General features: G+C 46.5%; 1 protein-coding gene across 1 annotated transcript in view; it reads right to left on the reverse strand.

Annotated features, from left to right (window-relative positions):
* The window catches only part of LOC122930263 (putative helicase MOV-10), a 214,711-nt gene that overhangs the window by 87,964 nt on the left and 100,967 nt on the right, over window positions 1-25,780 (reverse strand). Inside the window, exons 4-7 of the mRNA XM_044283498.1 lie at window positions 24,850-24,995; window positions 24,532-24,770; window positions 22,784-23,033; window positions 14,726-14,854 (exon numbers count right to left, since the gene is read on the reverse strand). Coding sequence (XP_044139433.1) covers window positions 14,726-14,854; window positions 22,784-23,033; window positions 24,532-24,770; window positions 24,850-24,995 — 764 coding nt within the window. The remainder of the gene's footprint in view (window positions 1-14,725; window positions 14,855-22,783; window positions 23,034-24,531; window positions 24,771-24,849; window positions 24,996-25,780) is intronic.

Here is a 25,780-nt window from a genome sequence, read left to right on the forward strand (position 1 = left end):
GAGAAGACTAGCTGCTCTCGCGAGATTAGCGAGTACTATGTTCACTTACATTGTGAGATTTACCAAATCTTGCGAGAACAGCTAGTCTTCTCCTTGGTGTCACAGACAGGAGGAAGAATAGGTTCACTGAGAAGTCCTCCTCCTCAACAGAATTTGACTCAGCAGAGATCACAAGCCTCTTCCTCGCAGCAAAAATGTTATAACATGAACAGAGTTGAGAAAAAGACCTTACTCCAAACTTCTACAAACCTATGAATGCAGAATCAAACTAATATGAAAAGTTGTTATTCTAAAAATCTTCATCTACTTGCATATTATAAATTATACCAGCAAGGATTAGTCTTTATGTAGAAAACTATGATTTTAATCAAGCCTTACTGACTAGTGATTTAAATTGGAGGAAAAGACCGGCACTCACTGTATTTTCTGCAAACACAAATCTTTATTGGTCACATATAATATAGATTTCTGTGACTCATTTCGTCTCACAATATGAGCCTTTCTCAAACAAGTAATGGCATACAAACAGTATAACACAGGATTTAAATAGACCGCCAAATCGGAAGTGACATCAGGTAACCTTGGTGATGTTAAACAAAAAGCAAAAAAAAAAAAAAAAAAAAAACAACGTGAGGAAACAACCCAACTGCAGCAGCATCAACAAAAGTAATATAACATACAGGGAATTCTCCAAAAGTAGGGGCGATTTCAAGATGAGATGATGCGGTTGGGGGTTCTTCACGTTTTCTGAAAAAGATAAAAGAAAATCAATTAAATCGCAATTACATAAATATAAAAATCGTGGAGCCTGGAAATTACAGGAAACGGTCGAGATCATACTCCCGGTTCAATCCCCTGGGTTCATGTGTCTGCAGTGTGTGAATCCAATAGGCTTCACTTTTTTTTGTAAACATTTTAATCCCATCACCACCTCTGCGAGGTTGCGGTACATGTTCGTTGATCTGAAAGCGCAATTGTGAGACATTATGACTGCAGCGATCAAAGTGGTAGGGAATCTGTAAGAGCAGATTCTTCTTACGTATAGTAGATTTATGTTTAGAGAAGCGGTCCTTCATCCGCATGAAGGTCTCTCCTATATATAGGAGACCACACGGACATTTCAATAGATACACTTCGTAATTGCGGTTACATGTGGCCCTAACTGATTCTATTTTATCCCCACCAGCGATTGTCCTGGAAAAGGTCCTGACACCTCTAACCAAAATGCCATCCTTTTTGCTGGATACTAGTCAATTTTTAAGTGAGATTATGAATTTAACGTTACAGGATGATGATTTATTGGTGACTTTTGATGTATGCTCCCTGTATACCGCTATAATCCATTCTAAAAGGCATACGGGCTGTAGAGTGGTTGCTGTCCTTTTCCTCTCATACAGAACGCGAAAAAAAATTCTTACGTTTACTTGTGATCATTCTGAATGAAATTTTTTATTTATTCCAAAACACGCATTACCAGCAGTGCTGTGAGACCGCAATGGGTTTGAATGCCGCACCACCATACGCAAATTCTTACATGTCATGGTTTGAGGATAAACACATCTACAATAATGAATTATTCAAGCTTCACTGTATTTTTTGGCTAAGATTAGTCGATGTGTTTTGCGTATGGCGTGGCGACATTCGAGCCCTCCGGGACTTTGCAGACTATTTAATTTCAGTTTGGCATGAACTCCAGTTCACGTTGCACTATCACAATCATGAGATTAATTTCTTGGATACCTTTGTGATCAAAGGTGAGGAAGGAGCAGTGAAGACTGATTTATATATTAAAAATACTGATAGGAATTCTCTCCTCCATTATTCCAGTAATCATCCTCCTACAGTTAAAAAAGCACTGCCCCATTCCCAGTTTCAAAGGGTTCGCAGAATTGTCTCTAGTGAAGGGGTTAAAGAAAAATCGCCTGAATGAAATGTCAGTGAGATTTGAGAGTCAAGGCTATCCCACTTCACTGCTGAATAGAGAGGAATAAGGTTACTTCTTTGGGTCCAAAAGAAGAAAAAAAAAAAAAGTTACGTATACCATTTGTCGCTAAATATCACCCATGGGTAAACAAGTACAGACTTATTTTCAATCGACATACAGGTCCTTCTAAAAAAATTAGCATATTGTGATAAAATTCATTATTTTCTGTAATGTACTGATAAACATTAGACTTTCATATATTTTAGATTCATTACACACCAACTGAAGTAGTTCAAGCTTTTTATTGTTTTAAAATTGATGATTTTGGCATACAGCTCATGAAAACCCAAATTTCCCATCTCAAAAATTAGCATATTTCATCCGACCAATAAAAGAAAAAAAGTGTTTTTAATACAAAAAAAGTCACCCTTCAAATAATTATGTTCAGTTATGCACTCAATACTTGGTCGGGAATCCTTTTGCAGAAATGACTGCTTCAATGCGGCGTGGCATGGAGGCAATCAGCCTGTGGCACTGCTGAGGTGTTATGGAGGCCCAGGATGCTTCGATAGCGGCCTTAAGCTCATCCAGAGTGTTGGGTCTTGCGTCTCTCAACTTTCTCTTCCCAATATCCCACAGATTCTCTATGGGGTTCAGGTCAGGAGAGTTGGCAGGCCAATTGAGCACAGTAATACCATGGTCAGTAAACCATTTACCAGTGGTTTTGGCACTGTGAGCAGGTGCCAGGTCGTGCTGAAAAATGAAATCTTCATCTCCATAAAGCTTTTCAGCAGATGGAAGCATGAAGTGCTCCAAAATCTCCTGATAGCTAGCTGCATTGACCCTGCCCTTGATAAAACACAGTGGACCAACACCAGCAGCTGACATGGCACCCCAGACCATCACTGACTGTGGGTACTTGACACTGGACTTCAGGCATTTTGGCATTTCCCTCTCCCCAGTCTTCCTCCAGATTCTGGCACCTTGATTTCCGAATAACATGTAACAGTCCAGTGCTGCTTCTCTGTAGCCCAGGTCAGGCGCTTCTGCCGCTGTTTGTGGTTCAAAAGTGGCTTGACCTGGGGAATGCGGCACCTGTAGCCCATTTCCTGCACACGCCTGTACATGGTGGCTCTGGATGTTTCTACTCCAGACTCAGTCCACTGCTTCCGCAGGTCCCCCAAGGTCTGGAATCGGTCCTTCTCCACAATCTTCCTCAGGGTCCGGTCACCTCTTCTCGTTGTGCAGCGTTTTCTGCCACACTTTTTCCTTCCCACAGACTTCCCACTGAGGTGCCTTGATACAGCACTCTGGGAACAGCCTATTCGTTCAGAAATTTCTTTCTGTGTCTTACCCTCTTGCTTGAGGGTGTCAATGATGGCCTTCTGGACAGCAGTCAGGTCGGCAGTCTTACCCATGATTGCGGTTTTGAGTAATGAACCAGGCTGGGAGTTTTTAAAAGCCTCAGGAATCTTTTGCAGGTGTTTAGAGTTAATTAGTTGATTCAGCTGATTAGCTTAGAGAACCTTTTCATGATATGCTAATTTTTTTAGATAGGAATTTGGGGTTTTCATGAGCTGTATGCCAAAATCATCAATATTAAAACAATAAAAAGGCTTGAACTACTTCAGTTGGTGTGTAATGAATCTAAAATATATGAAAGTCTAATGTTTATCAGTACATTACAGAAAATAATGAACTTTATCACAATATGCTAATTTTTTTAGAAGGACCTGTAGCAGCATTCTATCCAGGGCATACCCCTCTGTGGAGGAGATAGAGTCCTCCATTAATCTGCTATAAGCGCAACAAAAATATACGCAACATGGTGGTAAGGGCTGATGTGGGTAACAGTCAGATTGAGAAGAGACAACATACCTTGTCCACACCAAGAAAGGGTACATTTCCCTGCTTGGGGTGCATACACTGCTCGAGCGTAATCAGAGGAGAATATTTTCTACATCCCCATACAGGAAAGCAATTACCTGTTAAAGGATTCTTCACATGTAACAGCAATTATGTAGTGCATCTATTGAAATGTCCGTGTGGTCTCCTATATATAGGAGAGACCTTCATGCGGATGAAGGATCGCTTCTCTAAACATAAATCTACTATACGCAAGAAGAATCTGCTCTTACCGATTCCCTACCACTTTGACCGCTGCAGTCATAATGTCTCACAAATTGCGCTTTCAGATCATCGAACACGTACCGCAACCTCGCAGAGGTGGTGATAGGATTAAAATGTTAAAAAAACATGAATCCTATTGGATTCACACACTGCAGACACCTGAACCCAGGGGATTGAACCGGGAGCATGATCAACAGTTTCCTGTAATTTCCAGGCTCCACGATTTTTATATTTATGTAATTGCTATTTAATTTATTTGTTTTCTCTTATCTTTTTCAGAAAACGTGAAGAACCCCAAACCGCATCATCTCATCTTGAAATCGCCTCTACTTTTGGAGAATTCCCTGTATGTTATATTAATTTTGTCGATTGTTGATGCTGCTGCAGTTGGGTTGTTTCCTCACATTTTTCTGTTTTTTGCTTTTTGTTTAATTCATCACCAAGTTTACCTGATGTCACTTCCGCTTTGGCGGTCTATTTAAATCCTGTGTGTTATACTGTTTGTATGCCATTACTTGTTTGAGAAAGGCTCATATTGTGAGCCGAAACGAGTCACAGAAATACTGGTTTAGTTTACCGGTAAATCCTTTTCCAGGAGTCAGACATGACAGCACCCATGGAGGTTGTCCTATTGATCTCTGTAGGGACAGGAAGCAAGAGAGATTAAAAGGCACCCTCCCCTCCCACTCTCCAGTGTTTTTCCAAATTACTACACCGGATAGCATCCAACACCGTTATTAATAACAATGTTACATTCACACTGCCATCAAGGTTGGAACCATTATACTAGGGAGGGTAATCTGGGGTGCAGTCATGTCGGACTCCTGGAAAAGGATTTACCAGTAAACTAAACCAGTATTTCCAGGACGTCCCTCCATGACAGCACCCATGGAGAACTAACAATTTAATCTCCTGAGGGACTGTCTGCCCGAAAGCCAAGTCCTGGCAGGCCAATACATCTAGTCTGTAATGTCTGGCAAAAGTCAAGAAGTTAGACCAGGTTGCCACCCTGCAAATCTGGTCAATTGTAGCATCTGCCTTCTCTGCCCAGGAAGTTGCCATGGCTCTAGTAGAATGTGCCTTCAAGTCTAGAGGACATGTCTTCTCCTGCAGTCTGTAGGTTTCTTTAATGGGGTCTTTAATCCACCGTGCCAACGTCTGCTTTGAAGCTTTCAGGCCTCTATTCTTCCCACCAAATTGGATGAATAAATTACTTGATCTTCTCCAAGTACTTGACCTGTCAAGATGGGCTAGAATTGTTCTTCTAACATCCAGACACTGGAATCTCTTCTCCTGTATATTTTTCGGAGGAACAAAATGAAGGGAGTGTTAGCTCTTGCTCTCTATGGAAGGTTGAGACCACCTTAGGTAAAAAGGTTGGATCTAGCTTCAAGATTATGCGATCATCTATCTAATAGATGATGCCTGAATGTCTCCTATCCTGTGGGCTGAAGTTATGGCCGGGAGAGGGAGATATTTTTCAGATACAAGTCGATAGGCTCGAGAAGGGGGGGGGGGGGGGGGGGGGGTTGTCACATAAACCTTCTAAGACTACATTTAGACTCCATGGGGGAATAGACTGTCTCAAGGTGGGTCTCAACCTAGAAGCTGCTAGCTGCCCTTAGGAAACTTCTAATCCATCTATGATCTGCAAGGGGTGTATCTAAAAACAGCGAGTGCCGAAATCTGTACTTTGAGTGTGGTGGGTTTTAGTCCTGCATCAAACCCCTCCTGAAGAAATTCTAATATGCAACCCACCGAAGGAGATCTGGTATCCGCGCGATTTTGCGACAACCAGGATGAAAATTTCTTCCATATTTTATTATATATCGCTCTCGTGACAGGTTTGAGTCAGCCCTGTAGAGTTGAGATTACCTTATCTGAGAGTCCCTTGTTTCTTAAAATTTGCCTCTCAGGATCCAAGCTGTAAGATTCAGTTTGTCTATGTTGGGATGAAAAAGTGGTCCTTGTGACAGATCCTGTCTTTTTGGAAGAGTCATCGGTTCTCTGATGGATATGATCTTTAGAACTGAAAACCAGGCTCTCTTGGGTCAAGCTGGTGCCACCAAAATCAGCGTGGTTGAACTTGCTCTCAATTTCTTAAAGATTAAAAAAGGTATGAAGGGAAGTGGAGGAAAAGAATAAGCTAGACTCATGTCCCACTTCTGGGAAAAAGCATCTACCGCTAGTGGTCTCCCTCTTGGGTCTAGCGAGAATAAATAGTCCAGCTGACCATTTCTGCTGGACGGAAATAAATCCACTTGAGGTTTCCCCCATTTCTGACAAATCATCTAGAAATACTTCTTGGTTCAATTTCCATTCCCATAGTTCGACACTGTCGACTGAGGAAATCCGCTGTGGAGTTGAGACCCCTTCAGGTGTGCGGCTGTGATGGACAATACCATCTTTTCTGACCACTTGAAGATGAGATTCGCCAAGTCCTGGAGTTGAGGTTTTTGTCCCTCCTTGTCTCTTTATGTAACAGACTGTTATATTGTCGATAATACTCTGACATGATGGCCTCTGAGGAGATGTTCCGCGGCTTTCAGGAACTCCCAAACCGCTTTTAGTTCTTTGCAGTTTGAGGAATTTAGGGAGTCTGTACTGGACCAACTGCCCTGAAAGAACTGATCTAAGTGAGCACCCCAACCCCGGCTGCTTGCGTCCGTGGTTATAGTCTTGAGTGTTATGTTCCAGGAAACCGATATTGAAAGCTGATATTCCAAAACGGGAGGCACTGGAACTGGTAATGTAATATCTTCCCGTTTTTCTTGATTGCAAACCTCAAGTATTGTTGAAACTGATGGTGCATGGGGATGTGGTAATAGGAGTCTTTTAGATCCAGGGTGCACAGAAAAGCCCCTGGACCTATCAGCAGGATTGTAGATTTTACTGACTCCATCTTGAAATGGTAATGCGTTATCCATCCGTTTAAGAATTTCAGGTTGATGATCCTTTTGGATCAGTCTGGTTTTGTTATGAGGAACAGTTTTGAATAGTGACCCTTGAATTCCTCTGAAGGAGGGACCTGCACTATTGCACCTAATTTTAATAGCTTTTGGACATCCGTCAGAAGCTTATCCTGAAGTGAAGCAGACTGGAAAACTAGTCTGAAACAGTTGTGGAGGAGGAGGGCGAAACTCTATTCTGGATGGATTCCAGAATATACTGATGATTTTTGGTTATTTGGGTCCAATTTTCCCAAAAGAACTGGAGTCTGCCCCCTACTGGCCTGGCGTCGTTGTCTCTCAGTCTTGGTACTGGGATTAAAGAGAAACCCTTGGCCTCTGCCTCCTTTCGGGTAGCTCCACCTCAGTCTTCCCTTTACTTCTGGCCGGCTGGAAACTGCTGGCCGGCTTACAATAGGGGAAAAGGTTTCTTGCTTTTCTCCTCCGGGAACCCTTTCTTTTTGTCCGCTGTCTTTTCCAGAATTTCATCTAGTACCGGCCCAAAGAGGTGGAAACCTTTAAAGGGTGTAGCGCAAAGCTTATTTTTAGAGGCTATATCCCCTGACCAGGATTTTAGCCACAATGCTCTTCTAGCCGTATTAGTTAGGGAATCCGCTTTTGCTGCAAACCTTATGGACTCCGCCGAGGCGTCTGCCATAAAGGATGCGGCCATTTTAAATAGGTAATGATCCCAGGATTTCTTCCCTAGGGGTGTCCTGCTGAAGATGTTCCTCCAGCTGGTTTACCCATAAAAACATAGATCTGGCTACAGAGGTAGCAGCAATATTAGTATTGATAATATTGGCTGAAACCTCCCATGCTCTTTTGAGTAATCCGTCAATTTTCCTATCCATTGGCTCTTTTAACTGGGCCAAATTTTCAAATGGTAGTGTGGTTCTCCTAACCACTTTTGCTACCTGAATATCCACCTTAGGGACCACATCCCACAGTTTTGTATCCTCAGGGTTGAACAGCAATCTGTTTTTAAATTCACGCGGTATATATAACTAATCAGCATCAGCCCACTCGATCACTAAATCCTTTAAGTTCTCGTTCACCGGAAACAACTTTGCTTTTAACCCGCTGAACATTTCATCCTGCACTGAGCGAGTCTGCTCCTCTTCCTCAATATCCATTGTCTGCCTTACAGCCGACAGAAAAAAATATATAATAATAATAAAGAGATAATAATATATATATATATATATATATATATATATATATATATATATATATATATATATATATATATATTTTTATTTCGAAGAAATAGGACTGCACTCCAGATATTGATGAAAAAATCAAGTGGTTTTATTCACCCATATTATGGCAAATCTTGCGACGTTTCAGCTCTTGCGAGCCTTTCTCAAGCATAGAGTAAGTGAAAGTGAACACATATAAAGCGTTACAAAAAGTGTTACACCCATCGGGGTGTGGTTACAATCCAATCAACTTAATTACAGACATGTGTTACAATTTTAAAGTGCATGTTTGACATAGTAACTAGTGAAATACGTTTTTTCATATCAGGATATAATTCCTTTACATACAGAATAAAAATATATCCAGGACCAGTGTTCCAGTTAGAATCATAAAGTGATATAAACATACTGAATAGGGATCCCAGGAAAAGACTCAGCAAGCCATGGAGCCCACATATACCATCGCGTATCTTTAGCGTCTCGGTCTCATCAATGCGCATGCCCAGAGTGACGACATCATGTGAGTCGCCGTGTAAGATTGGTGCGCATGCGTTCTATGCAGTAACATCTCGCCGCACCATCTTGGTTAATGGAAAATAGCCCCAAGTGACAGCTCTGCGCCCATTATATAGATGGTAGCTAAACGGAGTAAATATCCTCCCAATATATATTAAGAGCCATAACTATAAAACAAAATTCATAAAGAGTGTTGCAGACCGCAGCAGGGATCTCCTACAGAAACCAGCATCGTCGGCCATATAAGACGAACCCTGATCATCCTCCATCTCTCCTGAAAGATAATCCCTCTTCTTCAGACTCTGACTCCCTTAGTACTCTGGGTCTTTTGGGAGAGGGGAACCAGCACATTGTTTCTGAACCATACTGGAGCTGGCCGTCTGGATCTCCTCTTTCACAATCACTCTCAAGTCTGATAGGAGAGAAGATTGCTCCTCTGAGAATCTTCGCCATACAGTCACTACATCAGGTTTTTTATAGGACTCTGGCAATTTTTTTGAAAATAAAAGCACATCTTCTGGCTTTCTTTTTTGGTTCTCCCAGAGCTTTAACTGTAGCGTCTCTCTCTCTCTCTACATAGGAAGAGAGAGAGACCGTTAGCTGAATTGTGCATTAAAAAAAAAAAAAAAAAAAAAAAAAAAGGAATCTGAGCCCCCTCTAGGCACTTACATGACCCAGGACAGGGATGGCTCTGCTAGTGTCCTGTATAGCTGACATCTGGACCTCCACACACACACACACACACACACACACACACACGCAATTGACCTCTCAATTTATGTCCTACCTGGTCCATCCCGTTGCCGCGCGGCTCCGCCTCATCATTTCCTTGGGGGGGGGGGGGGTTGGCGACTCATTCAAACGATTTGAATGGCGGCGCTTTTTTGCCCCCTTATTGGGACCTGAAAACTGGACGAAAAGATTTTGGTCTACTCTCCATTGTTTGGTAGCTTCCAGGTATTTTAGGACCGCTCTCCAAACATCCAATGTGTGGTAGGAGATTTCTTGTTCATTTTTCGGATTGTCACAAAATGAAGGAAGAACAAGGTCTTGTGATCTATGGAAGGTCAAAACTACCTTAGGGAGGAATGCCTGATCTAATTTGAGAACTAACTTGTCCTGAAACCGTGGACAAGGCCTGTAGCTCACAGACTCTTCTGGCAGTAGATATTGCAACCAAAAAAATAGTTTTGACAATAAGCCATTTGATGTGGAAAGTGTCCATAGGTTCAAACGGATTAGAGGTTAGACCCGCCAGGACCGTATTGAGATTCCATGGAGCCACCATGTTTTTAATCATAGGTCTGATCCTATCCGCTGCCTTAAGGAATCTAGATATCCAAGGATGTTCTGTTAGCTTGGTATTATAAAGTGCTCCTAGAGCCGATACCTGGACCCTAAGGATATTGGGGGATAGTCCTAAATCTAGGCCTTCCTGAAGGAATTCTAGGATTAGTGGGATAGTTGGCCCTGAACCAGTCAAAGGAGTTTTCAGACCAATCAGCAAATTTCCCCCATATTTTTAGATACTTGTCATTGGTACTTTGTTTCCTGCTCAGGAGTAAAGTGTTCACTACTTTCTTGGATAACCCTAATTTTAATAAGTTGGATTCTTCAGAATCCAGGCTGTTAACTTTAGTATTTTCAGCTCTGGGTGAGTAATGGGTCCCTGACTTAGAAGGTCCGGCCACAGAGGTAGAAGGAGAGGGGCTTCTATGCTGAGGGCTTTTAATAGTGAAAACCAACTTCTCTTGGGCCAAAAGGGAGTTATCAGGATTAGCATACAACTCCCCTTCAAAAACTTCTGCAGCACTCTGGGGATAAGTAGAAACGGAGGAAATGCGCAAACTAAATTTGTTGTCCAATTTTGGTTGAAGGTGTCTACTGCCAGAGGATGATCCCTGGGGTTGAGGGAGAAGAACTGATTTAACTGATAATTTTTCTGGATGCAAACAGGTCCACTGTCGGTCTGCCCCATTTCTTTGTGATTAGATGGAAGGTTTCCTGGGCCAACATCCATTCTCCAGGGTCTAACTTGTGTCGACTCAGGTAATCGGCCTGAACGTTTAAAGATCCCTTCAGACGTACCGCTGACAGAGACTGTATGTTCTCTTCTGCCCAGGAGAAAATTTTGTTTGCCAGGCCCTGTAGTAGATGTCTTGTGAGCGTTGTCCGAGTAAATTAGGACGTGACGTCCTAATGACAAACGACTCGTGTGTTTTAGCGCTTCCCAAATTGCTTTCAGTTCTTTGAAATTTGAGGATTGCCGTTTTACATAACTCTTACATGTTCCCTGGTAGGAGTTTCCCTGGACGAATGCTCCCCAACCGTGGAGGCTCGCATCCTTTGTGATTACTAGAGGTAGTTCTTGTGCCCAAAATATCCTATTCTTTAGGTTGGTTTTGTTGAGCCACCAATTCAGTGACTTTCACATTTGAATCTAAGAATATTCGTCTCTCTAGAGTCGGCCTTAAATGAAACTGTGCCCAGGCTACTGCTGAGATGCATGCTGAAAGACTCCCTAACACTTTCATGGCCTGCCGTACGGAACAGAATTTTTCCTTCTTGAAATTCCTTAAGGTTGTTTGAAGTTTCATTATCTTTTGAGGTGGAAGAAAGGATCTTTGGGAACCTGTGTTTAAAGTTATCTTTAAAAAAATATCTTCTGTCTGTCCGGGATTAAATCAGATTTTTCCCAATTGATAAGACAACCTAGGCTCTGTAGATGGTCCAGGACCAACCCGAGATTGATTTCCAGGGTAGCTATGTTGTCTGCAACTACCAACAGATCGTCCAGATAAGGGATCACACAGATTGCCTTTTCTCTCAAGATAGCTAAGGATTCCGCCATTACCTCTCTTAAAAACCCTTGGGGCAGAAGAGATCCCAAAGGGGAGACACTTGAACTGAAAGTGTTGAATGTGTCTCTAATTCTATCGCAAACCTTAGGAATTTTCTTAATGACCTGTGTATTGGGACATGATAGTAGGCATCCCTTAAATCTATTGTGGCCATCACTGCATCCTTTTTTATAAGCTTCACTGCCGACGTCAGAGTTTCTATTTTGAATTTTTGGTATCTCACATATTTGTTTAGGTATTTTAAATTTATTATCACTCTGGATTTCCAGTTTGTTTTTTTATGATGAGACTGGAACAGAATCCCATTCCCGTCTGATTTTCTGGGACGGGTTCTATCGCGGCCAAGCTCAAGTTTTTTTATGGTACCAACTTGACATGGGGGAAGGGTAGCGACCACAAATTTCTGTGGAGGGGGAGAGAGTAGATCTATTAAATAGCCCTCTTCTATAATATTTAGAATCCATACGCTGTTTGTTACGTGCTCCCAAGATTTTAGGAAGGAGCTGAGCCTTCCCCCCCACTGGTATGGAGTCATTGCTTGCTGTTGGGGGTGGAGGTTTCAGCATGATTTGGGTGGAAGAGGAAATTTCTTCCCCTGCCTCCCTTCGCATAGCTCCACCTACCAGGTCTTTCCTTCATCTTTTTTATTCTCAGGCTGAAAATGTCGGTCACGAAAGGGCTGCTTTTTTGGTTATACCTTTCCTCTGGGAAACCCCTTTTTTATTTGTCGCATTCTCTAGTATTTTATCTAAATCTTCTCCAAAGACATACTGACCGTGGAAGGGGTGTGCGATTATTTTTAGAAGTGATCTCCCGACCACGCTTTAAGCCATAACGCCTGTCTCGCTGTATTGGATAGAACGGCTGTTCGGGCGGACAGTTTAACTGATTCTGCTGCTGCGTCTGCTAGAAAAGAGGTTGCCATCTTTAATAGGGGCAAGCTCTCTAATATTTGATCACGAGGTGTCTTATTGACTAGATGTATCTCCAATTGTTCTAGCCATAGGTTTACCCTGGGTTCACACCTGAGCGTTTTACAGCACGTTCCTACGCGCTGTAAAACGCTCAACAAGGAGAAACCAATGCTTCCCTATGGGAATGGTTCTCACCTGGGCGTTTTACAGCGCGTACGATCGCGCTGTAAAACGCCCGCTCAAAAAAGTTCTTGAGCTTCTTTGGGGCGTTTTGTCGCGCGTTCCCGTACAGACTTTCGGGAACGCACAACAATGGGCGTTCGCTTGTCTCTGTATGCGCAATTGTAAACGCCGGTACAATCGCGCATACAGAGCACTCCTTTCAGAACGCTCAGATGTGAACCCAGCCTTAGTGTTCTGGCTACACAAGTTGAGGCAATGCCCGGTTTGAGAAGGGCCGCCGTAGTCTCCAAGGTCTTTTTCTTAAGAGACTCTCCGCTTTCCTATCTAGAGGATCTTTTAGCTGTGCTGAGTCCTCAAAAGGTAGAGCCGTATGCTTCGCCACCTTAGCCACTGGTGCGTCTACTTTAGGCATAGTCTCCCAGTCAGTACAGCCCTCTGGACTAAACGGGTAGCGCCTCTTAATTCCCCTTTGAATAAAAGGATCCCTTGTCCAGTTTCTCCCACTCTGAGCGTATTCATTTCTGGACACTATCTGGTACTGGGAAAACCGCTTTCTTCCTTTCTCCTAGTCCCCCGAAAATTTCTTGTTGGGTTGATTTTGGAGTCTTTGGCATTTCCATCTGAATGGTAGCCCTGAAAAGCTCGTCAAGGTCTTCTGAATTAAACAGAAAATGTTTGTATTCACCGTCTTCGTCTGAGGATGCGGGGTGTTTTTGTACTGATTCAGTCTGAAACCGCCAGTCCCTCAGAGTCAGAGTCCAAGATAAGTGACCTATTACTACGGGTGTCCTGAGGAGGAGTAAGTTCCTTGGCCGTTAAGGCTAGCTGAACCTCCTCTAACTACTTTCCTAATATCTTCAAGTAGGCTGGAAGATTCAGATTTGACGACACTGGATGTACACTCTTTACACAGGGGTTTAGATCCAGTGTTAGACAGTCGTTTACAGCAAATACTACATTTCCTAGTTTTTTTTAGTGGTAGTAGCTGAATCCTTTTCTCCCTGTAAAGGTAAGGGAGGAAAGGATGAGCAGACCGAACCAGCAATGCATAGCATGTGCCTGAGAGCAGGCTACTCACAGTCCCTGGGTTTGATGCAGGCTTGGTTCCAGAGCCCAGAGTGAGGGGGGTACTCATCTTGACTCCCGACCGCTTCCAGGGACACACCTCAAGAAGAGTAAGCAGCGCTATGCAGGGCGCCATTGTACAGGTCCTGTGAGGTTTTATAGCGTCCTTTACCTTCCAGGACCTGTGGAGCATGTTGATGACTTCAGGACGCTTGCTCCGCCCCCGGCGTCTGACGTCACCCGCCTGCCGGGACACGTCTCAGTGCCGATCAGCCGTATCTTCATATACTGCTTATGCGCCCGAGCCCAGGCCTAACCGGAGGGAGGAGGGAGAGCTGCCTTGCAGATCCGACCTCAGCCTGAAGGAGAAAAATCCAGGTGAGCCTGTTAGAACTCCATGCACCTCTCCTGCTTCCTATCCTGATGGGACAGGAAAAACACTGGCGATGTAGGGAGGGGGTGGGGTTTTTAACCTCTGTTTTTCCTGTCCAATCAGAAGGAAGTCAATCTCAGGACTTGGCGTCATGGAGACGACTGGGGAAAATGTATATTATGTGACCAATAAAGATTTGTGTTCGCAGAAGATACAGTGAGTGCTGGTCTTTTCCTCCAATACACATGAGATTGCCATCTCGGACGCGGGCACCACGAATCTTTGAGCGGAGTGCCGGCTGATCACTACCTGATAGTGATTTAAATCAAATCTACCCTGGAATGCATTAGGATAAAACTGATCAGTTCTTTCCGGTATTGAGCCCCTGTGATTGAATTCAATACCGGAAAACAAAAACGCTAGTGTTAAAGTACGCCAACACGAGAACTGCCAGCTCCCAATCAGAGGTGGGGGGGGGGGGGCGCTCATTTGGCAAACACAGACGCGCCCACGTCTTTCACAGGGTACTTTCTAACATTGCATTTGGGGACCTTAAAGTTTTACAAGGATTAACAGCATTGAATACTAAACATCTGGATTATACGTTACCCATCGTTTGATGCATACGATATAGGTCTTCTGCTGGAGAACAGCCCTTTTCTTATATCTTCTCTTAGGTATGAAGGTGAAGGAAAATTACCAAGTGGAATCTCCCGTTCTAAGGAATAGTCTACAGACCTGGAAGAATAAATGTATAATGTATCTGTATCCCCATTAGTTATGCCTTCATGTATAGAAAGACCGCAAGGTTCAGAAGCTCAAAATTAAGGCCTCATGCACACAACTGAGTTTTTTTTCCCGTGCATTTGATCAGTGTTTGTGGATTGGATGAGGACCTATTCATTTCAATAGGGCTGCAAAAAATGCAGGCAGCAGACCGTGTGTTGTCCACATGTCCAGTCCGCAAAGAAATAGAACATACCCCATTATCCGTTTTGCGGACAAAAATAGGCATATTGACAAAAGGGCCTGCAGAAATTGCGGGATGCAGATGGGCGGTATCCGTAATTTGTGGATCTGTGGTTTAAGGACCGCAAAATACATTCAGTCATGTTCATGAGGCCCACAACTATTATTAGATTAACCCAGAGAACATAACAGTACATTAATAACTGATCAACCACATGCACAGAATTCACACCAACAAGAATGCATCCAGCGCCTCATACAGCAAGCATTAAAGGTTTATTCTGGTTACTAAAAGTTACTGCTCTGCAATGTGCTCTACTATCTCAGGTTGTCCCATACAGAATAAATGCATGGCACATGCATGACCTGCCACTCCACCTCTATAGGGGGCCGCAGTTAGACCTGTACCAATTAAAAGGAGCTCTGTCACCACCCTGGGCAGTTTTTAACCATTTGCATGGCATTGTAGCTCTACTATTGCCATTTTAAATTATACCTATATGTCCTGATCACTCCTATTTTGCCCCCGAAAAACAGGATTTTAAAATTATGCTAATACGGTTAAAAGAGCCCAAGGAGCCGTAGTAATCCCTACCGAAGCTCAGCCGCACCCATCAGAACGTAGCCCTGATCCTCCTTCTCTCCACCTTCTAGCTTCAGTGACGTCATCATGCCTCTGCAAATCTCACACCAAACACCACCTTTAAACGTGCAACGGCTGTGACCCTTGGGCAGCGGCTTCTTCCACTGAACTGCATATTCTTCTGGCAGATGTGAAGTTCAGTGGATGAAGACACTGCCCTAGAAGGTAACAGAAGGCTAGAAGGTGGAGAGAAAGGAGTGGGGCTCTGTTCCGATGGGCGGAAAATGGATACTGAACTTTGAGCATCAGTTATGATCAGTTTGCAGGCAGGACTTTTTCGCCTGTCAAAAATAACTGATCCGACGGAACTGACACAAACTGATGCTACCTGAGAGCATAAGGGTACTTTCACACTAGCGTTAGAGGAATCCGTCAGGCAGTACCGTTGCTGGAACTGCTTGCTGGATCCAGAAATCCGTATGCAAACTGATATAATTTGTTTCCAGACAAGTCTGAAAAATGCATTGAAATACCATATCTGCCTCTGGTGTCATCCGGAAAAGGAGATTTTTGTATAACTTACCAGTTAAATCTCTTTCTCGCTCTTCCTTGGGGGACACAGACCTTGGGTATAGCTCAGCTCCCTAGGAGGCGTGACACTAAGTAAAACTGTTAAGCCCCTCCTCCATCAGCTATACCCTCAGCCTGGAGATAGAGGCTACCAGTTGCGTGTCCAAGTAGTGAAAGGATAACAACCAATAACGGAAACAACCAGCCAGCAACCCAACGGGGCGCCAGACCATAACCCTGTAACCAAACACAGAAGGGTGGGTGCTGTGTCCCCCAAGGAAGAGCGAGAAAGAGATTTAACTGGTAAGTTATACAAAAATCTCCTTTTCTCGCCCATTTTCCTTGGGGGACACAGACCTTGGGACGTTCAAGAGCAGTCCAAGAAGGGAGGGACCACAAACCCAAGGCGGAACACCACCAGAGCATCAGGAAACCGCTGCCTGCAAACCAGGCGGCCCAAAGCAGCATCCGCTGATGCATGCGTATGCACCCTATAGAACTTTGTGAAAGTGTGCAGAGAGGACCAAGTGGCTGCTTTGCACAACTGTTCAGCCGAGGCCCGATGCCTCTGCGCCCAGGAAGCTCCGACTGCTCTGGTGGAATGAGCAGTGACGCCGAAAGGCGGAGGTCTGCCCTTGGCTCGATAAGCCTCAGACACCGCCAGTTTAATGAAACGGGCAATAGCCACCTTGGAGACCGCCAACCCTTTGCGCGAACCCTCCGGAACCACAAACAGGGAGTCCGTGCGCCGAAAGGACCCGGTGACCTCCAAGTAAATCCTCAACGCCCTGACCACATCCAGACGGTGCAGTTCCCGTTCTCTGGGGTGGGAAGGAGAGGGACAGAGCGACGGAAGGACGATGTCCTCATTGATGTGAAAGGCGGAGACCACCTTTGGCAGGAAAGTCGGGACAGGCCGAAGCACAACCTTATCCTGGTGGAAGATCAGGAAAGGTTCGGAGCAAGAAAGAGCCGCTAACTCCGACACCCGTCGGAGAGACGTGACGGCCACAAGAAAGATGACCTTGCAGGACAGAAGGCGAAGGGAGACCTCCCGTAAAGGCTCGAAGGGGGCTGATTGGAGCGCCGAGAGCACCACATTCAGGTCCCAGGAAGGAACTGGAGGGCGGTACGGCGGAACAGAGCGAGCCACCCCTTGTAAGAAGGTCTTAATTGGCCCTAGAGGGGCCAGGGGACGCTGGAGAAGAATAGACAGCGCCGAAATCTGACCCTTCAGAGAACTGAGGCACAGCCCCAGGTCCAGACCCGACTGGAGGAAGGACAGGATTGTGGGAAGAGAAAACCGGAGAGGTGGGATGCTCCGGGACTCACAGAACCCCAGATAGGACCTCCAAACCCGATAGTAGATCCTAGAGGATACGGGCTTACGAGCCCGGATCATGGTGCGGACTACGTCCGCGGAGAAACCCCGTCGCGTTAAGACGGCGGTCTCAATAGCCACGCCGTCAAACGTAGCGAGCCTAAATGCTCGTGGAAGATCGGTCCCTGAGAGAGAAGGTCTTCCCTGGAGGGCAGTGGCCACGGTGCGTCTGCCGACAGCAACATTAGGTCGGCGTACCAAGACCGGCGGGGCCAATCCGGGGCGATTAGAATCGCGGGGACGCCCTCTGCCGCGATCCTCCGAAGAACCCGTGGCAGGAGGGGAAAAGGAGGAAAGACGTACAGAAGGGAGAATTCGCGCCACGGAAGGACGAGCGCGTCGGCGCCGTATGCCTTCGGGTCCCGTGCCCTGGCCAGGTATAGGGGGACCTTGTGGTTGAATTTGGAGGCCATGAGGTCCACGTCGGGGCGACCCCAGCGAAGACAAAGGGCTTCGAACACCTCTGGGTGCAGAGACCATTCTCCCGGGTCGATGGTGGACCGGCTGAGGAAATCCGCCGCCCAGTTGTCCACCCCCGGGATGTAAATCGCAGATAAGGCCGGCACGTGCGTCTCCGCCCAGAGGAGAATGAGGGTCACCTCTTGCATCGCTGCAGCGCCTCCCTGATTGTTTATGTATGCCACAGCCGTGGCATTGTCCGATTGGATCCAAACAGGGTGGCCCCTCAGCAGATGGGTCCAGTGTCTGAGGGACAGAAGAATCGGCCTCAGTTCCAGAATATTGATTGGAAGTCTGGACTCCGATAGAGACCAAACGCCCTGGACGGACCGGGGAGGTAAAACCCCCCCCACCCCCGTAAGCTGGCATCTGTGGTAATCACCAGCCAGTTCAGTGGAAGGAAGGACTTCCCCCTTAGAGGGATATGCAACCACTAGCCGAGGGAAGCCCGAGCCAGGGGAGGCAGAAGAAAGGTCCTGTCCAGACTCCTCGGTGATTTGTCCCAGGCCGACAGAATTGCCCTCTGAAAGGTGCGGGATCGGAATTGTGCGAACGGCACCGCTTCGAAACAGGCAACCATCTTTCCCAACAACCGCATGCTGGATCTGAGGGAAGGGCGGTGATGACGGAGGAGACTGCGAACCGACCCGCGAAGGGCCAGACGCTTGTCCGACGGAAGGCGGACCTCCGCCAACTCTGTATCCAGGAGCATCCCCAGGAAGATCAGCCGTCTGGAGGGGGTAAGGGAAGATTTGGGGTGGTTGATAATCCAACCGAACCGCGTCAGGGTCTCCAGAGTGAGTTCCACACTGCGGGATGTCAGAGAAGGAGGGTGCCTTGACCAGGATGTCGTCCAAGTATGGGAGAAGAAAAACACTTCTTGAACGTAGAAGGGCCAAGACAGGGGCCAGGACCTTGGTGAACACTCGAGGAGCCGTCGCCAGACCAAAAGGGAAGGGCGACGAATTGGAAGTGATCGTCCCCCACCGCGAAGCGCAGGAAGCGGTGATGACATGGAGCAACCGGAACGTGGAGGTATGCATCCTGAATGTCGATTGAGGCCATGAAATCCCCTCTTTCCAGGGAGGCCACTGCGGACCTGAGAGACTCCATCCGGAATCTCTGCAGTCGGAGAAAACGGTTCAGGCGTTTTAGGTCCAAGATCGGACGCACTGAGCCTTCCTTCTTGGGAACCACAAAGAGGTTCGAGTAGAACCCCTTGAACCTTTCCGTCGGAGGCACGGGGGCGACGACACCCTTGTCCATTAGAGAGTGAATGGCCGCGAAGAAGGCGGCCACTCGTACGGGATCGGAAGAAACGGTCTGGCGGAATGGACGCAAATTCGATTTTGTATCCGCAAGATACAATCTCGAGCGCCCATGCGTCTGAGATGTGGGCCCGCCATACGTTCCTGAATAGGAGAAGGCGGCCCCCCACCCGGGTGGGTGGGGGCGCACCTTCAGGCAGAGGGCTGCTGGCCTGTGGGAGCCCGTGCAGGCTGGGACTTGCGCCAGGTAGGTTGCGTCCGAAAAAACGGCTTCTTGCGTCTATCCTGGGCTGGGCCAGAGGAAGAAGAACTGGCCGCGGGTCTAGACCCGGTGGGCTTGCGAAAGGACCGAAAACGGGACGAACCAGCGCGACCACGGGGGGCGCCCATTGGCCTGGACTGGGGGAGGTGAGTACTCTTCCCACCCGTGGCCTCTGATACAAGTTCGTCCAGACGGGTTCCGAACAGGCGGGAACCCGTGAATGGTAGGCCGGCCAAAGAGCGTTTGGAAGCGGCGTCCGCCGCCCAAACCTTCAGCCAGAGTTCCCTCCTGACAGAAACTGCCAGGGCAGAGGAACGGGCAATGAGGGCACCCGCATCAAGGGAGGCCTCACAGATGAATTTTCCGGCCTGAACAATTAGTTGGGCTAAGGAACGGAGGTCCTGAACAGGGACGTCCGACCCTAACTCCCGTTCCAGTTGCAAACCCCATTCAGAGACCGCTTTGCCAACCCAGGCGGAGGCAAAGACCGGTCTAAGGGCCGAACCAGAGGCAGTAAATATGGCCTTGGAGAGGGATTCCGTACGACGGTCCTCAACAGACTGGAGGGTAGATCCGTCCTGTACAGGAATAGTAGTGCTTTTGGACAGGCGAGCCACGGGAGGATCAACCTTAGGCGGGGATGTCCACGTGGTCACAGAATCCGCTGGAAAGGGATAACAAATGTCCAGCTTTTTGGGTGTAATAAAGCGGACGTTAGGCCGAGTCCAAGCCTTGGATACCACAGAAGAAAAATCAGCGTGTATGGGAAAAACCTTGGAGGCCTGTTTGGGGCGGAGAAAGGACACGCCGGCCTGTTCAGAGCTGGGGGGGTCATCGTGTAGCTGAAAGGTATCACGGATGCTAGTGACAAGATGCCCCACCGCGGACGCCAATTTGGACGGAAGCTCTGAGTCCATGTCCACGTCCGAATCCGCCAGTTCTCCCTCAGAAAGCGTATCCCTTTGAGAGGATAGACTTGACTGAGCTCGCACGCATGGCGGAGAGAGCGAAGCATCTGGAGAAGATGTGCGCTCAACCCTTGAACGTTTCTGAGTATGCCGGGCCCTGGAAGATTCGCTGGGAGGCAGGGAACCAGTGGGGGCGGCAGAAACGGTAGTCCCAGCGGGTGCGACAGGGATTGTGGCAGCCTGCGGGAGAGGCGGTCTATCCACGAGACGGCCCACTACGTGTGTAAGGCTTTCCACCGCCTGAGACAGAGACCTAGCCCAGTCAGGGGGTTCAGAGGCACCGGGGGGCGCAGCGGGAAGCGGGCCCTGCACCGGGGCATGACATGCAAGGCAATGCGGCTCAGATTGCCCACGCGGAAAAAGTTCCTTACAGGCGGTACAGGCATGGTACCAGGGTTTGGGGGCACCTGTGGGATCTGACATGCTGAAGTGTGGTTGTACTCTAATATAGAGACCACAAAGGGTTATAGCAGCTATGACCAGGAGGGTTAGGAGAGGGTTAACTGTCCTACCAGTGCCTCAGAAGAACGTCAGGAGATGGCCCAGATCAGCAGCAGCAGAGAAGCAGTGAACAGCAGTGAGCAGCAGAGAGCGCCCACAGAAGCCGAGCGATGTACACAGGAGGTTAGAGTCCCCCACCGTGTCCCAGCTTCCTGTCAGGAGTGAGGAAGCGCGGGAAACAAGCTCCGCCCCCTCCAGCGCTTGAAATGTCTCCTGTGAAGGAGAACGTAGCTCCGCCCCCAAAATGACACACGCGTAAGCCCCGCCCCCTGCCGGGACCGCTAAGCCCCGCCCCCCGTTCTCGGCGGGAAGGGGGAGAGAGAGAAGAGAAAAATGGAGTCAGCCCCGAATGAGGGGGGGGGGGGGGGGGGGGAGAAAGATAGCAGCGTGGGGGGGAACGGCGTGGGGGTGCTGAGGATGCTGCTGTGCTGCATTGTCCTGCAGATGAGCGCTCAGAATGAGCGACCACGGGTGCCCCCCTTACCCAGAGGGGTAGATGCTGCAGATAGGGACGGGGTATGGGCTGGAATAGCCATCTCACCGTCCGACGTCTTCACCCTCAGTCCTTTCCAGCAGGGTCGCCCCTTCAGCCACTGGCACCGCAGTGGCAGGAAGCTGGTAGAGGGGCTTGGCGTGCGGGCGACCCCCTAGCTGGCGGGATGTAGGGGAGCCATTGCTGCCCAGATCCTCCTATTGCTTCTGTGGGGGAGGCAGCAGTGCAGATAAGTTGGCACTGGCGCAGCTCAACCCCGGGAGAGCAGAGAGGTCTAATGAGTCTCTGGTATCCCTAGGAAAAAATAAAATAACAAAATTAGAAGAAAAAGTAAAAATAACAAGGAGAAAACAGCCCTGCAGTAGCAGGGAGTGTCTTGCCTCCTTGGACACTAAGCTAAAACTGGTAGCCTCTATCTCCAGGCTGAGGGTATAGCTGATGGAGGAGGGGCTTAACAGTTTTACTTAGTGTCACGCCTCCTAGGGAGCTGAGCTATACCCAAGGTCTGTGTCCCCCAAGGAAAATGGGCGAGAAAAACAGATAGAGTATTTGTTTTATATTTTTAAAGGTCTGCACATGCGTACACTTGGCACCGGATCTGGCATGAATACATTTCAATGGAAATTATTGCCGGATCCGTCATTCCGGCAAGTGTTGCAGTATTTTCTTCGGCCAAATATTGTAAGAGTGACTGAACTGAAGACATCCTGATGCATACTGAACGGAATGCCCTCCATTCAGAAAGCATTCGGACAAAGCAAGCGTTTACGGTATTGAGCCCCTAGGATGGAACTCAATACCGGAAAACCTTAACGCTAGTGTGAAAGTACCCTAACTAATGCTCCATATATAGGATCAGTTTTTTGTTCTGATGGATCAGAAGAACTGGAAGCTAAATGGCGATGTGAAATCTCCCTAACTGGAATAAACTCCAAACAAGAAAACTGAGAGGTCTCACTGCATTCCCGTATATTCATCAGAAGGCAAGGTAATCAGTGCAGTCCCAGTCTCACTCTAGTGTCCCGACAGCTAGCGCTCAGCTTGCTGCCTCTCGCCCTTATACAAAGTTACCATTCAATCACCCTTACTTGCTTCCAAATATATGCAGCAGTATAAAATTTCAAGCCATTAAAGATTAACCCTAGTAAATTACCATCTAGATACTCCAAGTAAATATTAGTTTGCATTTATTATGGAAGGAACTGAATCAGACCTGTCAGGTTGGATTCCATCTTCCTCAATTCTTTCCAAGGTCCTTGTAAGATTCCTTTGATAGGGAATGTATCTGGAAGTTGGTGCCAGGTCATCAGCTAATCTACTGTTAGAAACTGCAGAGATGAACCTCCCAATAAGAAATTTCTCCATGGACTCCACATTTCCTCTTATGAATTCAAATACAATAGTTACAGGGAAATATCCGTAATAAGCTGTTTCAGCCGTCACAGAAACATCATATACATCTCCTAGGTTGAAGGAAAGACCAAGAACATGCAGTTATAAAAAAATAAAAAATAAAAAAATCAATGCTCTTGAAAGGGTGAAACCTGTAGTTTTAAGGGGGCTGGCAATTTTCTGGCTACCATTGACCACCGTATGATGACTATATGGCACTTACTAATATAATATTTGTTGATATTCTGTGCAGTTTGCCATATTTCATAAACCATGTCCCATTGGGCAAATCTTCTGTGCTGTTCGCATAGAGGCCCTGTCCATAAACTGGTCATTCCGCTCACATCACTCCATTCTAACACTGCGCCTGCACTAAACTCCCAACAGCGTTTTACCTGGTCACAAGACCCTCCATCAGCAGCCATTTTATTGACAGGACCTCTGTGTGGACAGAACAAAAAAAAAAAAAAAAAAAAAAACTTGCCCAACAAGGGAACATACCTTATGAAATACAGAGGATGACGCAGAATATCAACAAAGTCTATATTAGTAAGTGTCATATAGTCATCTTACAAACGCATTGAGCAAAAGTAGCCAGAAAGTGGTCAACCCCTTAAACTTTTTTTTTTAATGGCTGTTGTGCACCTTCGTATGAAAAGAAAACTACAATAGCATGCAGTTTTGCCACAAACGTGTGTGGTTTAGCAACACAAGTATTTGGATGTGTGCATCATTTTGCAGGTGTTCAACATATTTTACCTGTAAAAACCAAAGGGGGGGGGGGAGATCATTTACGAACAGACATATGCCACTTTGGTGTATATCTGGCTCAAATTCTGTCGCCCGCCATGTTGCGGCAGAATCTGCGACTTCCCCACTCACGTCCGGTCTAAGAAAAGGGGGAGTGGTGTGGGTGGGGAAGGGCTGTCTCAGTCATCATTTTGTACGCTTGGTTTAAATATAAAAAGACAGCAAGGAAGCAGTCTTACATTTAGAATCGGCAGTGGATATACCGAAGAGCTGGCGCCAGGGTTGGATTGGCCATAGACCTTACAGGGAAATTTCCTGGTGGGCCGATGCCCAGGGGGCTGCCTGGGCCCTCCTCATGGCTGGCCAGTGGAAGTTTTCAGGGATGTATTTTGTGATGGACTGTGGTAAATGACTCTTCTGGGGTGGTATAATGTGCCACAATAGGTTATTTCTGGCCCTGCCTTCCATCCATTTGGACCAAACTACAAAACAAGGCCACTTTTAGTATTTTTTTCCGAGGGCCTCTTTAAGGCCGCCCCTGGCTGGCACCTCTACATAAACTTCAGCGGATCCACTGCCAGTGCAGAGGCTGAAGACCGGCATCTAAAACACAGGTCTTACTAAATGTGCCCCCAAATGCCCACTGTTTTATGCTCCCACATGGTGCCTCAGTACAGTATGTGCCAATAGGCTTCTGTGTGTGCCACTACATTACAGGAAAATTCTAATTGAAGGGCCAGCAATTTTTTGGTCGGGAAAGAAATTCTGCTTGCATTATTTAAATATCTAAATGTATTTTGCTATAGAACTTTGCTTTACCTGGATTTAAAATTTTAGTATTGACGGCAGATATCTGTTGTTCATCTTGAAGTGAAAACACCCGCATCTTACGAAGAAGTTTGTACTGGACAAATGTCACCACTTTATCGGATGTATTCTCAATAGAAACGGTCACAATCTTAGGTTCATTGACTTGCAGGGGAAATCTTATCCGACCATCTGTGAGATCATAGCCTGACTTAATTACAATTCCATTCTTGCTTTGGATAAACTCCTGCCTGAAAATAAGGAAATCAGACACTCTGGAAAAGTTTATATTAGCAATCAAAGAGAATGTATAGATGGTGTAGTAAGTACCGGTTTTCCTTCAGCCACTGAATTATTCTTCGTGCTTCTGCTCTTGTACAGTTATTCCCATCCTGACCAGGCTGAGTGGGTAATGGTACCTGGTCTTGTCTAATAGTTATATACTGATCAGCCAATCTTGATCTTCTCCTTACAACCTAAACAAAAACTGGTTACTGAATAATATGAAACAAATCTACAGTTTGACTACCAATTATGTAATTTCAACTTTAAAAAAAGGACCTGCCACCTCTCTTGAGGTGTTCTGGTAGCTACATTCACCATGTAATAGCAACTCTTATGACCATGTTGTGCCAGCCCATGCTACAGAGGCGTGGGTCAGGTATCCCGAAATGCATCTAGCCTGAACAATACTTCTATGACCTTATATGAAATTTCCCGGTGGGCCGATGCCCAGGGGGCCATCGAAGGCTGTACCGACAGGCTGACTGTATAACACAGCTTCTTCTGTATGCTGCACTCTGTATACTGACTCTAGGTTATGCCAGGGAACTTTCCTCCTGGCTCCTGAAACTTCAAACTTTGGCCTCCATGGCCAGCAGAGCTTAAGGTGCTCTGGCTGGCGTGGGCACGTTCAGCAGAGACATGCCCCTTTACACCCTTCCCCTAGCTTTGGGTAAGCTATTCTGACTCAAACTTTTGCCCCAACCTTCGTGCAGGAAGTAGCACTGACCCACTCCCCTACAGAGGGGGGTTAGAATGGAATGGTAAGTTCAACTCTAACTATAGTTCTGCCATCTGCTGGTGAACCAAGGACATGCAGAGTCCCACTAGGGTACATGGTCACTGCAAAAACTTGTTATGTCATATGTTAGATCATTCTTGTGTAGAATCTGTTACCAGGCTCTTAGGTGCATTACACATTCCACTAGGGCTGCAACGATTAATCGATAATCGATAACTGGATTTGTTGCCGACGAAT

The sequence above is a fragment of the Bufo gargarizans genome, chromosome 3 (assembly GCF_014858855.1).
Source record: "Bufo gargarizans isolate SCDJY-AF-19 chromosome 3, ASM1485885v1, whole genome shotgun sequence".
Taxonomy (NCBI): domain Eukaryota; kingdom Metazoa; phylum Chordata; class Amphibia; order Anura; family Bufonidae; genus Bufo; species Bufo gargarizans.